Source organism: Rousettus aegyptiacus, unplaced genomic scaffold, assembly GCF_014176215.1.
Source record: "Rousettus aegyptiacus isolate mRouAeg1 unplaced genomic scaffold, mRouAeg1.p scaffold_m13_p_1, whole genome shotgun sequence".
NCBI lineage: Eukaryota > Metazoa > Chordata > Mammalia > Chiroptera > Pteropodidae > Rousettus > Rousettus aegyptiacus.
In genome coordinates, this window is record NW_023416284.1 from 42,819,224 (window position 1) to 42,835,474 (window position 16,251).

General features: G+C 30.9%; 1 protein-coding gene and 1 pseudogene across 6 annotated transcripts in view; both read right to left on the reverse strand.

Moving 5' to 3' along the window:
- The window catches only part of LOC107508517 (integrin subunit beta 3 binding protein), a 52,063-nt gene that overhangs the window by 21,725 nt on the left and 14,087 nt on the right, over nt 1-16,251 (reverse strand). For all 6 annotated transcript variants that reach the window (XM_036234741.1, XM_036234746.1, XM_036234727.1 and 3 more), the window contains exons 3-4: nt 11,367-11,502; nt 3,551-3,617 (exon numbers count right to left, since the gene is read on the reverse strand). In XM_036234741.1, coding sequence (XP_036090634.1) covers nt 3,551-3,617; nt 11,367-11,502 — 203 coding nt within the window. The remainder of the gene's footprint in view (nt 1-3,550; nt 3,618-11,366; nt 11,503-16,251) is intronic.
- LOC118606677 lies at nt 4,195-4,313 on the reverse strand (annotated as a pseudogene).

Here is a 16,251-nt window from a genome sequence, read left to right on the forward strand (position 1 = left end):
TTCACCTACAGAATATAGACATAAGTATATCTTCATCCTAAGTTTTTGATAAACATTATCAACTAATTCCCTCCTATAGGCCCTTATTAAAGCAGAAAGTGATCCATAAGTCAATATTCTCGTTCCACGATTCAATACTTAAAATACAGTAAAGAGAAACTCAAAATTATGAACTCTGGTTACTTACCACATTTTAATTGTATACACAGAAAACAAACAACAATCCAGTTCTAGCATAACTCATTACTATTAAAAAAATTTTATTTGGATTAGCATAGATATTTTTTAAAAATCTAAAAAAGTTACTCTTCCACCTAGAAGAGAATAAGCCAGTAATTGAAAATAAGCTTTATATAGTGGGAGGGAGGGATCCTTATAGTGACAGAAATATTCTGTATCTTGACTATGGTGGTGGATACATAAACCTACACATGTGACAAAATTGTATAAAACTAAATACATACACACACACACAGATGAGTACATGTAAAATAGTAAATCTGAATAAAGTTCAATGGATTGTGTCAATGTCAATTCTTGATTATGATATTGTATTACAGTATTTGAAAGATGTTATGTCAGGAAAGTGGGAAAAGGGTACACGTGATCTCTGTTTTACTTCTTACAATGGCATGTGAACCTATAATTATCTGAAAATAAAGTTTAATGAGACTAAATCTTACAGGATAAGCACCATTACTACATTATCATAGTAGTGCCAGCAGCAGCAGCAGCAGCAGCAAACTGCCAAGAGGAAGAAAAGCCAATGGCAGTGAACTATATATTTTCCTTTCAGAGCATAAAGGATATGGAAGTTCACATAAAATATTAATGTGTAGGTGTTTATTTATAAGTGACCTTTATTGACATGTCATTAACTGCTTGTTCTCTGGGGGAAGAAAATTTTAACCTAGACATGGAACTAACTATATTTTCCTGTTGAGAGAATTCTTACATTAAAACTTGCCAAGTTATGATTTCAGGACATAGTCATAAGTGAAAAAAGAAAAGTATAAGAGTATACATTGTATGTCATCTTTGCATAAGAAGAAAAATGAGAAAAAATAAATAAAACAGCTTAAGTTTATAAAAATAAATGTAAGAACGGTAAACTAGAAACTAATGAATTTGGTTACTTACAAGTATTAAGTAGAAGGAACGGGACAGGGAGTGATGCTTCTCAGAGAATACTTTTTTGTAATGTTTTGACTTTTGGAACCACATTAACGTTTTATATAGTTAAACAACAAAATTAAATAAAAAAAGATGAGACAAAATTAAAATCGAATACAAACAGAAACGAGAACTGAGCTACTTCAATGAATGCTTCTTCAAAAACTAATCCAAGCAGTTTTGAACACAGTAATTTGACCATATACCTTCAAGTAAAGACAAAAAATGCAAACAAATTTTGAATGCTCTGCATGTTTCTTTTTACCAGTGCCGAGTCCAGAAGTCTGAAACTATTTTGTATATGCTATAGTACTAAGCAAAGGTGTAAATATATTGCTGCTGGTAGAAGTCAGAGATCTACTGTCTGAGAAGGGGTACAAATATGGAAAGGTGGAATTTAAGGAAAAATCCTATATCCCTATGAACACACGAGTTTAAAAAAGGCCAACTAATAGAAGGAGTGAGAGAGTCGGAAAATTACTACTGTGCAACCAACTTAGTAACAACTGACTCAGTAGAGGAGACTGCTTTCCCCAAAGTGGGTAAGCACCATCCAATCAATTGAAGGTCTGAATAGAACAAAAAGCGAAAGAAAGGACAATCAGTTTCCAGCCTGCCTGTTTAAGACAGGACATCATTTTTCTGCCCTTGGACTGGGATTTACACTATCGACTCCCCTGGCGTCAGGCCTTGACACTTGGACTGGAATTACAATTCTGACTTTCTGAGTCTCCAGGTTGCAGAAGGTAGATAATGGGACTTAGCTTCCATAAATGCATGAGCTAATTCCCCATAATAAATCTATCTATATATGTAGTTATATATACTTCATTATCAATCCATTATTATTAATTACTACATCAATAATATATTTTATTATCAATAAATATATTAATATCACATATTGTACATAGCATCATTACATATATTAATATATAATTATATATAATATTATATGTGTGTGTATATATGCTATTGGTTCAGCTTCTATGGACAACCCGAACCTACATAATTGTTAAACAAAACAAAAAATGTTAGGACCATTTAAATTGATCTATAAATGTGAAATGTTCAGTTTGAGATTTTAAAAATCCAATTTTTTGGAATGGTTTCACAAAATAATAAAGAAATCTAAATAAATGGAATAAGTGAAGAACCCATTATTGAAGCTAATAAAATGCTTTTATTGACTAAGACTGAGTAATTTTACAATAAGTGGAAAAACAATTAGAAACCCATAATTTTATGTATTATAAAATATCTTGGCTTGTACTTAAATTCACTAATTTTACATTAATAACTGGGATTTTTAGAAATATTGAGAGAAATTAAATAACCACAGGCAAATTCTTAATTGACCCATAACAAAGTTCTTGCTCCTGCCTTGCTACTTGAAAGCTCACTGATATAGGAGCTATTGTCAAAAATCTGGAGCTATAAGGTTGATGGGTTCAGAAGAAGAAAGGGAAGAAACTATAAAAAGTTAGAATAGCTTAAGTGGAGCTGATTCAGGAGGAAAACAACAGAATAGGTATTTCTGGCTTGTTTACATGGTTATCACTGTTGTCCAAAAACATTCCCCAGAGTTTGTAACCACAAATTACAACACTATTTGTATGGAAAATTTATTGTGAGTTCCACTCAAATGATTTTAAAACATTTTGAAACATTACCGACAACCTACTTCTAAGTTGGGAAGATACATTAACTTAAATCATAAGACTGTAAGCTCCCTATGGGCAGAAACTATTTTCTTCATCTCTACCACTCCATCACATTATGTGGCACAGAGAACATATAGCTGAAAGGGAAAATGAGCTGAAAATATAAACTACTTTGAAATTTAACCCCTGTTCTGTTTAATTCAATTTTTCTAGCCCCAATGGATATAACTATTCCTTCCAGAATACATAGGCATGTGCTTTCTGCAGATAATGATTTCACTCAAGGCACCATTGCCAGGCCAATATGAAAATGGTTGGTTGCTGGCATGTGAGCCTTCTAAGTTCTCCTAGATCCCTTACTTTGCTGGCTTCACTGTGTTCCTAGCTCTTGAACCTACTATTTGTTAGGCATTATGTTCCCAGACAATGAAAATCAGAAAAAGTGTTTTCCTCAGTTTTACACTAAGCTGGTATCTTATGTACAGGCTGGGAAAACTAGGCTCAATGAGTATTAAAATTAAGATATTGTTTATCACTGTCATATGAACACTGCAAAACACATCACAAACAAAGTTCTTCTTTAAGAAAGAATACTTCAACTCAGGTATAACTATTTACTAATTTCTGAAAGATTTGATTTCTCTTAAATTATTACGAACAAATATGACCCTTTTGTTTTTAAGACGTGTATATTATTTCAAAAACAAACTTACTCATTATCTTTTGCTGTAGATGCCTTTCTTTTGGTTAAACTGAGATGATTCAGCTTTTTTCTCTTTCCTATACATGTGCAATAAAAAGAACATAAGGGGAAAACTGTCAAATTTTAAATAGAATTTAGATTGTAAGAAAGAAAGAAATTTTACTATGACTATCTTTTCAATAGCTATTGTTTTTTTTTTTTCATTTCCAATCCTATTTTTTATTCATGATGACATTATACAGAAAAACAACAATTTGAAAAAATTTTCCATTGTGGCTTAGTATATTAAAGAGAAAACCAGAAAAACTAAGTTATCCTTTGAATATGTTCTGAGTTGAAATTTAAGTTTGATTTTATAGCTCTAGTGGAACATAATGTTTGCACTTATTCGTGTCAAGTAACAATCATTTAATGAGCTAACCATTTAGTTGTTTCTTCTATAGTACTTTATGTACAATACATACTTTACACTTTTAAACATATTCGATGTATAATAAGTATCTGAGGACACATTAGCATAGCTGAAGATTCTCAATGTTTTATGTACATTAGCCCTTGATAAATGTTTATTGAATGAATAAATGCGCAAATGAATGAATAACCTAAATTCTTTACTACTAATGAAAAACAGCAGAGAAATCACTTTTTTTTTAATGCCTACAACACCTGGTCTTCCTGGGCGGTCTCCCATCCAAGTACTAATCAGGTTTGACCCTGCTTAGCTTCCGAGATCATATGAAATCGGGCATGTTCAGGGTGGCATGGCTGTAGACGAGAAATCACTTTTTAAAATGTATAAATGATGACACCCTCCACATGCTACATACTTTTATGTAGTTCCATCTGTTCAATAACTGGTACAGAAACTATATTTACTAAATGTTTTCATTATTTTTCTAAAAAACTGGTACAATGAAAAACTGTCTCACTCTCCAACAGAAATATAACATGAGCTATTTAATATAATTTAAAATCCACTAGCATAATTTTTAAAAAAGGGAAAACAAGGGAGATAAATTTTAATATTTCATTTAACTCAGTATACTCCAAATACAATTTAAAAACATAATCAATATAAAATTATTAATAAGATAATCAATATTCTTGTTTTCACACTAAATATTTGATATGTGGTATTTTATACTTACAGCACATCTCAATTCAGACGTCACATTCCAAATGCTCAATATCTACATGTATTAAACAGTAAAGCTCTACGATAATCCTGCAGGAGGATCCAATACTTCCAGAGGAAACCAAATAATAGATAACGTGAAAGCAATTTAAATTTTCAAATGTAATTTATTAACATATTAAGAAATATATTGTCTGGAACAGACTTTCCAATCCTGGTTTACATTTTCTTCTTCATTTAATTTTTATTTCATTGATCTTAACTTTCTCCTATTACTAGAGGAAAAGCTTATATAAAGTATATTTTCTATGCATTGGTATTTATAATTCCATTAAGTTTGATTAGAAACTGATTAATGATAATATCCTTTATTATTACTTTGAACCTTATGCCTTCTCTCAAAAAAAATTATATTGTAGCTAAATTGTTATCTCAAAATACATGTTAGTGATAAAAAGAAAAATCTGTGATTTAGAAATTTTGTTAAAGTACTAGCTACTTGTTTATTATTTTCATTATTTGACTTGTCTGTGTCCTTAAATTCCACACAAAATTTATTAATATGATTGAGTTTATTTAACAAAGGATGGAAGAGTAAAAGGTAACAATATTTGATTTTAGAGAACTTTGAGGAAATAAATGTATCAAAATCTGTGTCTCTAAAAAAAAAAAAATCAAGCTGGGAATGTACGTTTTATAGAAAACCACAAATGAAAATCCATAGTACGTAGTAAACCTTTATTTCTGAAAATTAGTATTAAAAATTTCCTAAATTTTATACTATGCTGTCTGCATTCAATAAAATTCCACAATTAAATATTAAAATTACTCTGTTCCTTTGTAATTAATTTTCACATTTAGTCAGTAATGTTAAGTGAAAAATAGTAAAAGAAAGCTTTATTTGAATTTTCACCAGTTTTTCAATGCCTTTCTAAACATTACTGTACAAGATTAGTCAAATATCTTATCCTACAAAATGTAACCAATAGCATTAATCTCAGTCTTTTCAAGGAAGAAGTTATGTTTTTAATAGACTTTTCAATTGTTAAATAAGAGAAGTTTTAATGTCTCTAAGAATAACACTTGGATCAATTATCAAAGACTATTGAGTAGACACTAATATATCATTAAGAGTCTTCCAGTTACTTAGTAATTACTTTCCATTATTTCATCCATTCATTAGCAATTAACACAAGCTAAAGGGCTGCAGATTCTATATGTTTTTTTCTCTCTAGGTTATACATATGAAACAGTTCTGTACTTGACTCCCTTTAAAAGCAATTTGGCAAAAACGGTGGTAAAAATGTACCACCACCTAATCTGGACTACATTTAAAATTGTATTTGGACTTTCTGGTAAGGCTCCAGGGAACCCTTCCCTCAACTAACAAAGATAATTTTCAACAGATCATAACATGTAGAGAAGTACAATTGATGAGGATCATAATAGCTAACATTTATGACAGTATTTTCAGTGCCAGGTACAGTGTTAAATGTGACATATATTAATTAATTAATATGCACAACTCTGAAGTAGTGACTCTTATTCCCACTTTCCAGATGAGGAAATAGAGGAACAGAATGGTTTACTTAATTTATCCAAGGCCCTAAAGCTAGTAAGTGGCAAAGTCAGGATCTAAATCAAACCATCTGACTGCAAAGACTGCTCTTAACCAGAATGCTATGCTTATTTATTAATAGATTAATCTGAAGTTCAAACAAGTTTAAGCTGGTATCATGCTGCTTCTAGATACATATACTTTACAGCTGGCACACATCTCAGGCATCATTTGGTCCCAAACCAAAAGTCATAAACTTGAAAAAAACCTTGACCCAGAAAGGTTCAAATGATTTGTCTAAGGTGTCACATACTAGTTAGTAACTTTTCTCAACAGCTGTTGGCCAGATCAAGTTGGAGTTTGTAGGCTAAAAGGGAAATGAGATCCTGTTATTCTTTTAATTAATCAATTTTATATTAGTAAGCAAGAGGTGAGAATGAAGAACCTCTTTAGCGGTTCAGTTAGAGGTTCGATTTAGAGGTTCTTTAGAGGATCAGTTCACATAAAATAATGTTAATGGTACTTTTTTTAAAATTCGAAATATCTTTTCTGAGTCTTATGGAAGAAAATATAATAGTCTTAGGTATTATCTATATCATTGAGGAGAAAGGTATCAATGAGAAAATTGGAACTACTTTTTTTTACTAAAACATTAATATTTGAGAAGTGATAACAGAATTATAAGTTTTAAAATCTTTCACCCAAATTAGATCGTGGACATTAAGAAGTATTTGGCTCATATATTTCAAATTGCGCATCATATATTTAAACAGTAGTTTATCAGCTCTTTTAAAATACATATAGTCTGTTCCTTCTCCCACTTAAAAAAATCAGTCTTGCCAGAGGGCTACCATTTGATTATTCTTTTCAAAGAACCCGCTTTTGATTTTGTTGCTTTTCTTTAATATTGTCTCATTTTCTATTCTATAACTTGTTTATATCATTTACTATTCTTGTCTGCTTTTTCAGATTCATTTTTTTGTTCTTTTTCTTTCTTTCTCAGTTGAATGCTTGTCTCAGTTTCAATTACTCTTCCATTTTGAATATATACGTTTTAAGTATAAGTTTTCCACTAGAAATTGTTTTGATATAATGCAGTATTTAGGTATAAATTTTTCCTCTAAGTGCAGATATATTTTCATTATTATTCAATTCCTAAGTATTTTGTAGTTTCCATTATGATTTTTCTGACCAGTGAATTATTTAAAAGTTTTTTGGTTCCTAAACTCATGAGGATTGCTTTTTTATTATTGATTCCTAATTGCACAAAATTTTGGTCAGAGAATGTGATCTGTGTGATAGCAAATTTTAGTATGGTGGAACTGTGGGCTTTATTGTATGCTGAATATTATCCTTGTTTGACGAGAGCTCATTAGATCAAATTTGCTAGTTGTGTTCAACTACATCCTTTTTATCCATTCCATTGATTTCTGAAAGAGGTAGTTTAAAATTTCCTACTATGGTTAGGGATTTGTGACTCTCTCCTTGTAATTCTACACTATTTCATCATGTTTTGTTTGAGTCTTTGTTTTACATGCACAGAGGTTGAAGATACTTTTTCTGGTATTGAATCTTTCCTTCTCTAATAATGTAAAGATTCCCATTATCATTAATAAAGCCTTTTTGCCCTACAGTCTATTTTGGTCTACATTAACATTAATATTCTTACATCAACTATTAGTTTCATTTACAAGCTAATAATTATTTTGTTTTCTTTTTCTGTCCCTTTACATTTACTTGTCCTATGGCTTAAAGTTGAAATAATAATAATAAAAATAACTAAAATATGTATTGAACCTTACTATATGCCAGGCACTATTCTAAGTGCTTTTTGTATATTATTTCATTTAATTCTCACAACAATACTGAAGTAGATATTATTTTCCCCATTTTACAGGCAAGTAAACAAAAACATAATTAAAAAGTCAATTTACAGATATTCCATTTGCTCCCTGAAAATTACAAGAACCTTAAAACACTAACTCTTTTCTGATACCTCATTTATCTTCCATGCTATTATGGTCTATTATTTATTTTTACCGCCTAACCCCGCCCCAAATTGTTCTTTTTTGCTTTTGGTCAGCAAACTTATAATCATATTTTTGTCATTAAATGTATAATTAGATTCACCAATTTGTTTGCTAATTTATTTTTTCACCATTGCTCCTTACATTCCATACTTTACTTGAGGCTCCATTTGCTTCTCATAGAAGTACATTCTTTAGTAGTCCTTTCAAGGGAGGATCTGTGAATGGTAAATTCTTAGATTTGGTCTGAAAATATCTTTATTTCATCTTCACTTCCTGAATAAAAAATTTCAGCTGTGACTTTTAGATGATATTATTCCATTCCCTGCTGTAGATTATTGATAATAAAGAGAAATCTATCGCTTTGTCATTCCCTTGTAGGTAATGTGTTTTTTCCTCTGGCTGCCTTTAAAATTTTCTCTTGGTCTCTGATATTGTAGAGTTTGGCATGATATGATTAGATGTGGATCTGTTTTAATTCGTCCTGCTCAGACCAGGCATTTTACTCTAATTTGGAAATTGCTCTTTCCTTAATTATGAAAAACCAATTGTCCTTATATCTTAGAAAACTGCCCCTGCCCCATTCTATTTTCTCCTTGTGGAACGCCTATTTGACATACATTGGAGCTTCTTATTCTATCCATCATTTCTTTTCACTATTTTACTATATTCTCCATCTTTTATTTCTCTGTGCTGTTACATTGCTAAAGTCTGGGTTATTTCTATAGATCGACTGTCTAATTTACAAGTATACACTCTGACTACACGAATTTCTGTTTATCCTTGAATATTATTAAAAAATAAGTCTGATGCATTCTTGGGGGCAAAGAAAGGAAAAAAATTACCATCCTTCCTGTTCTCTGAAAAGCATAACAGTTTGGAGAATTTTGCTAAGGGGTAGAGGAGGGCAACGATGTAAGAATATACACACACAAATATATAGAAATATAATAAATATAAATGGCGATAAATAAATATGTGTGTGTTCCTGTGTGTGTGTATCTTAAATGAGCTGGAACCAGTATGAGCTCGGAACCAGTCATCCTATTTTTGGCCCATGCAAAATCTAAGTAGAAGGAAGACTAAGAATTAGATATTTCTTCCTTTAATAACTATAAATGGATTTAAATTTAATATTAAGTCTGTCTAATTTACAAGTATACACTCATGTACTTCATACAGTACATGGTTCAGCTACATATATAAAGTTCATATAAATACCTGGAGTTAGAGTATTCCAGACTAAGAGAACTGTAAGCGCAATGACTTTGTAGTGGGAAGGTGCTCAGCATGATTGAAAAATAGCAAGAAAATAAAAGTGGCTAACATAATGTAAACATAGGAAGGGTAGTAAAAAAGAGGCAGATGATATGCTCTGATATTAGACGATGTAAGGCCTTAAAAGTCATAACATTCTGAATTAAATCCTAAGTGTGATGGGAAGTGAGTAGTATGTAAAATATTCTTGAAAGTGTTAGATAAAAATGCTTATTTAAATTGTACCTCATGTTTTTTACAATATTTAAAAAGTGAGGATAGTTAATAGAAGTTATGACTTCATTTGGAACTTAAATTATGTCATAAGCGTCAGGCTTTCTTATTTCTAAAAAATGTATAGGATGACAATATGACATAAGAGCCTAGACGGAATTCTCCTACTTTGAAACTTCTGCATGTGAAAAAAAAAAATGTATATATATATATATATGAGTATATAAAATACACATGTACAATTTAATGCATAATTACAGTGAACCAGTGTAACCATAATATAGGTTAAGAAATAGAATATTACCAGCTCCCCAGGAACCTTGCTATATGACTTTTTTAAAAAGAGCTTACTTAGTACTATAATCTTGATAATTATTCACTTAAATGTCAACTGGAATCATGTGACCAATCTTTTTATGGGCAAAAGGAATGTTCCCTTAAGTCTATATTTAATTTCAATGTGGAAATTGAGTACATATCCACTTAAAATCTATTCACATCTCAGTATAGAGATGTGCCATCTCTAAGGCACTAATTGTGAATTTTTAATAAAAGATATATCAAGTGTATAAAAAATAACTACAGAACTTAAATAAAATGTATACATCTTCATACATTTTTGTGGAAGCAAATCTAATAGTGATAACTTGAAGATAAAAAATATTTGATTAGAGTAAAATAAGTTATTCAAAAGTTTGAGATTTCATAGGTTTCATTACAACAAATTAAGTAAAATGAGAAGACTGTTTCTATGTAGCTTCAAGTATATGCTTAGCACTCAAATGTGAAATAATAAAATATGAATTAGGCTAATCACAGCATATCTAAAATATAGTTTATTAAATTTGAGTCTACTTAAAATTTTACATTACAGAAACTTGATATGTCACTGATTCATAACCTTTTCCAACATCAAAAAATTAAACCTATGAAATCCAAATTTCTATATTTTTTAAATAAATAGTTCAGTAATAAACAACTAGAGAATAAGAAATATGTATGATCAAATTTAAACTAACAATGTTTTAAAATAATTTCACATTAAAATTAGGATAATCTCTTTTGGAAAGTTCTACAAACCTTGTGCAAATGCATTTAAAATAGTAAAGGAAAAAAGGGAAATATAATAAATAAAAGCAGTTATATAAAGATACACAAAGTGTAGATAAAACTAAATGTACAACATGTATAAAAATAACATTTAGAAGTATCAGTCTTAAACCGTAGTGCAGCTGTACCTGAATTATGTGTCCTTTAATTTATGCACATGATGGATAGCTTGTTAAGAGGCGTATCTGTAACCATTATAATTGATAGTAGCGTATCTGTAACCATTATAATTGATAGTAGCTGAAAGCAGTCAGGCCATAATTTCTATTTAATGGATAGAACAGTAAGAGAACAAAGTCTGTAAGAGCATTTTAAAATAAGTCCCTAAAAATTTTAGTTTACATTTATGTCCAAAGTAATACCTATATTCTAGCCATTTCTCTGTTGAAGTCTTTAAGAAGAAAAAATCAGCTGCAGCAGGATCCATATATTATTAAATCACAATTTTGATTTAACCAAGAACTAGAAAAATATTACAGTAAATGAAAAAGAAGGTTCAACTAACCATTTGATGGTCCATTTTCATACTCTTGTTCTTTAGAGCTTGTGGGAGATGAAAATGGGCTCATTCGACAAGTTCCAGTTGTTGGAGAATAATTCGTAATACTTCTCTTCCTTGTAATTTCTGAAGGATCAAGTGACTGGAAATAAATATTAATTTGGGACAAAATTACTTGTTTAGTTATATATTTTTGAAAATGCCTTTGAAAACTCACAAAATTCAACCAATACTCTTTTCCTTTTTCTCTCTTTCAGATTTTAAATCTACTCAATTATCACTTGCAAACTGAACACTTTTTTTTTTTTTAAGTTATATACATATTTCAGGTCACCACACTAATTAGGGCATCTCAATTTGATATTTAGGACATTTTAACATTAAAGGGTTACTACCCTATGAGATGGTATTTCCAGACAACTTAGAGATGGCTGACTCTCCCAATTACATCCTGACTTTTGCTGTCAGCTGAACCTGAATTATGGGGCTAGGCCAGAGAAACTCTCAAAAAGTGTCTCTTATTAAAACCCACAAGAAAATCTTAGGAAGTATTAGTATTGTCCTAAACCTTCCAAAGTTACTCTGTCAGTGTCTTGTCTTACTGATAACCAAAATAATGTTCAAACAATTGAGTATGGAATTTAAAGTCTTTGAGAGTTTGGTCTATCCTACAGAAATCCTCTCTGCAACTTCCTCCTCATGTTCCCAAAGACCTTGGGCATACCTCCTATTGGAGTTGCCAATTTTTTTTACATTTTTCTCTGTCTCACTAGAACTTAAGTTCCTGAAAGCAAATATCATTTCTTCATCTTTGTACCCTAGAACTCAAAAATATGTGCTAAATTACCAAAACAATAAATCATAAAGATCTATGCACCCCAATATTCATGGCAGCAAAATTTACAATAGCCAAGATATGGAAGCAACCTAAATGCCCATCAACAGATGATTGGATAAAGAAATTATGGTTCATATATACAATGGACTATTACTCAGCCATTGGAAAAAAAATGAAATCCTACCATTTGCAATGACATGGATGGACCTAGAGGTTCTTATGCTGAGTGAAATAAGTCAGACAAAGAAAGATAAATACATGTGATTTCACTTATATGCGGAATCTAAGGAACAAAGAGAACAAACTAATCAAAAACAGACTCACAAATATAGTGAACAATTTGGTGACGGACAGAGGGGAGAGGGGCTAGGGGGCTGGAAGAATAGGGTGAAGGGCTACAAAAGTACAAATTACAAATTAGTAGCTGATGGATGGTCAAGGGGATGGGGAGTATGGCATAGGGAATGTAGTTAGCATTAATATGATGGCTAGGTGGAGGCCCAGGGGAGGGAGGGAGCAAATGGGAGGATTGTTTTATGAACTATATAGATGGTTAACCAATGTACTGTATACTTAAAATTAATTTAAATAAATATATTTTTAAAAATGTGATAAATAAATGACTTAAAAGGAACAATCCAATAAACTTGGCCAAGCCACTCTAAACAGAGTATATCCATTTGCCCATTAGTGCATTCATCCAATATTAAATGACACCTGTAATCCCAGTCACTAGGCTCTATGTATCTGGGCCTCAGCTCTCTCTCTCTTACTTCTCCAGAATCTAATCTTTCTTTGGTTAGGTCCTCATTCATAATCTATTTCTTCCAAACACCCAGTTATCATACTATTTATTCTTTGCTCTTCTGAATTCCCTTTAAACTTTTCTATAATGCTTATGAATCTCCCAGGATTTGCTAACTAATGTGAACAAATAGAACAAAGTGTTTGGGACTCATTGAGAGCAAAGAAGAGGTCTTAAGGTAAGATTTGTGCTAAAAAAATTAAGAGAAGACAGAAAATCAAAGTGGGCTGCAGTGATCTCACAGAATGATTCTTATGAGGGGGAGAGGTGAGACGTAGCTAAGTGAAAGTAAAAGGCATGAAAAACCTGAAATCTGGACATCATACAGTGGATTTACGGGATAAGTGAAAGGTCTGATGGTTCAGGATATGTTGATAATACTGCAGAACTGAACTTTAGCTTGGTTGCTGTCTTGCAATAGTTATGTAATTCTCCATTGTCAACTATTCTTTATTTTTAAGACATCATGGCAGAAATAGTGGCTGTGTCAAATTTTTCAATAATCTTGGTAAATCTATGGCATCAATTTTTTTTATAGTTAAGACTTTTTAGAAATGATACTTATTTGTATTAAGGGAACAAAAAGCATTCCATTCTTTATGCACCCACAGTAGCCCCAAATATAACCAATATCTTTAAAAAAAATCAAACTATAATATCAAGTTATAACTCTAAAGCAATCTTTTTGGTAGAGTGAAAGGCTTTTAAGTCTCTTTATCAGGTCGTTATTATTACCTCTCCATCTTGAGTTTTCACCTGTTTATATGTAGTCAGTCATAAACTATGACATTTATCCAATTCTACCCTACTTTTCCAAGAATTTATTGCCCAGAACTATTTCACTGTATATGTACAAGAAATGAAAGTCACTACCCTAATGTACATTTATGTCAATCTGTTTTCCTAGTCTCACCAAAAAATTATTTTTTCCAATTGCCAAATATCTAAACATTGTAACTGTAGATCATACATTTCTCCTTGAAAACAATTTTCTAGCTTTCATAAAATAAGTCTTTGTGTGTGTGTGTCCGTGTGTGCGTGTGTGTATATTTTTCCCTTCCCTCATCTTAAAAATACTGAGGCTTCTCTTTTGCTTTCTTGTTTTTGGTCATCTGTGTTGGTTAGAAGAAAAATGTTTGTCTACAATTACTATACTTTGAGGGAAGAAGAAAATCTACCTTTCCCTACTATCCCACTAAATTACCTTCAATAAATACCATTTTTTATATAACTGCCTACTGATATACACAAAGGCAGAATCTTACATCTCTAAGTTTTTTCCTCTCAAAGTTTAATCAAGATCTTCTAACTTTTTAACATTGAGGATGCTTGAAAGTGGACTCTAGAATCCACCTAAGAATTTCTATTCTGCCACCCCCAAAATGCTGAAGGTCTTGAGCACTGATAAATCTCCCACAACAGAAGAGTTTACAGGACTTGGATTTAAGAGAAGACTGAGCTATTAACTGAGAAGTCTGGCATTCTTTTCACTCAGCAATGATAAGTGCTACCTACCAGATACTTTAGAAAAAGAGGAAGAAAAAGTGAAAAAAGATCTGAGTAGAGAAGGGAAAGAATTCACGATGTAAACAAGTTGTAAGAACATAGATATCAGGTAAGTCACAACTACATTAATAACTTACAACTGTTTATAATATTTACTGACTCTTTAGAGATATTTAACACCACTACTAAAAAAAAAATTCTGTAATTAGCCCAAATGCCACTATACTTTTTGTAACAAGGTCAAACCTTGTACATTCATGAAATAGGTTAGGGCATTGATTTTTCTACCTAAAAAAAAAAAAAAAAAAAAAAAAAAGAAAGAAAGAAATGAATGCTCTTTCCATAATATCAAATATATATGATGTTCTCCTTCAATATCTTTCACAAATTGTAGCTTGCTTCATCACCTTATCTAAAGTGTATTCCACCAAAAAAGATGCCTGAATTTTATTGCTTTTTAGCTATTATAAACAGTCTAAAAAGTACTAAGGGTTTTTTCAGTATTAAATATAGGATATAAAGGATCTGTTATTATTATGAACTACTAGCTTATGCTATCACTGAAATATTTAAAATACAGGTATATAGGTACTTGGACAACCAGAAACAAAAGAAAAGTTGCGGCAGCAAAAGTGAGATAATTTATAAATTTATACTGGCTAATTAGACTATTGGAACATCTCACCTAAGATATTATTATATATTACTGGTACTAATTATGGAATTTACATGAGAAGACTAAATATTAGCTGTCTCAGAAACTTTTCAAAATTTGGGCCTAGAGGTCCTAGAAGAGTCCTAGATATCTACTAACTGCTGATCAGTTGCCACAATTATCATCCTTAACAGTTCTAATAATCTTGGAGTTTTGTTGTTATTTTTAATGGTAATTATGGAGAATTAAAGTATTTTGCACTTATTTCAGTGACGTTACAGGGATAGCAGGGAAAGAACACAGCCAATATATTAGATCTGTGGTGATAGAAATGTTCAATTTCTTAACTGTGTATTTAATATACAGGGGAATGCATCTGTTAAAACTCACTGAATTGTACATTAACAATCTGTGAATTTCACAATAAATTTTACTTTGATAAGAAAATTTTAACAAGCAATTTTTTTAATTGGCTAAAAAGTTGATATACTACTGTTTCTATTTGTGCTTATTATTGTTCCATAATTTTAAGATATTAAAATATTAATTTGAACATTAAAGATGTTACTATTTCATTATTCTCTTCCACTAATCTTTAAGGAGATTTTAATATTTTCAGGGCTGTTTCCTATCATGCCTTCATATGTCCTCATATTTTTCAGAATATAAAGTGAATTCAACCTCAAATATATTTGTGTCTTTATGATTTACAAACAATAAAACCCATATATCTTAAGTGTTTAACTTGATGCGTTCTGACAATTGTATTCACTGATGTAACTACCATCCAAGGTACAGAACATTTCAATCATCGTAGAAGGTTCTCTTGTACTCCCAAATTCCAGTCCAGAGAAAATCATTTTCTAATTTCTATAACCATAGAGTTTTGCCTATTCTTGAACTTTATAGAAATTAAGTACATAACTTTTGTTTTTGGCTTCTTTTGTTCCATATGTTTCTGAGATCCTGTGTTGTATGTGGTAGTAATGTTTTTGTTTTTAATTGTTGAGTAGTATTCCTCTGTATAAATATAGCAGAATTTGTTTTTCTTCTCTCCTATTGAAGGACATTTAGGGTATTTCCAGTT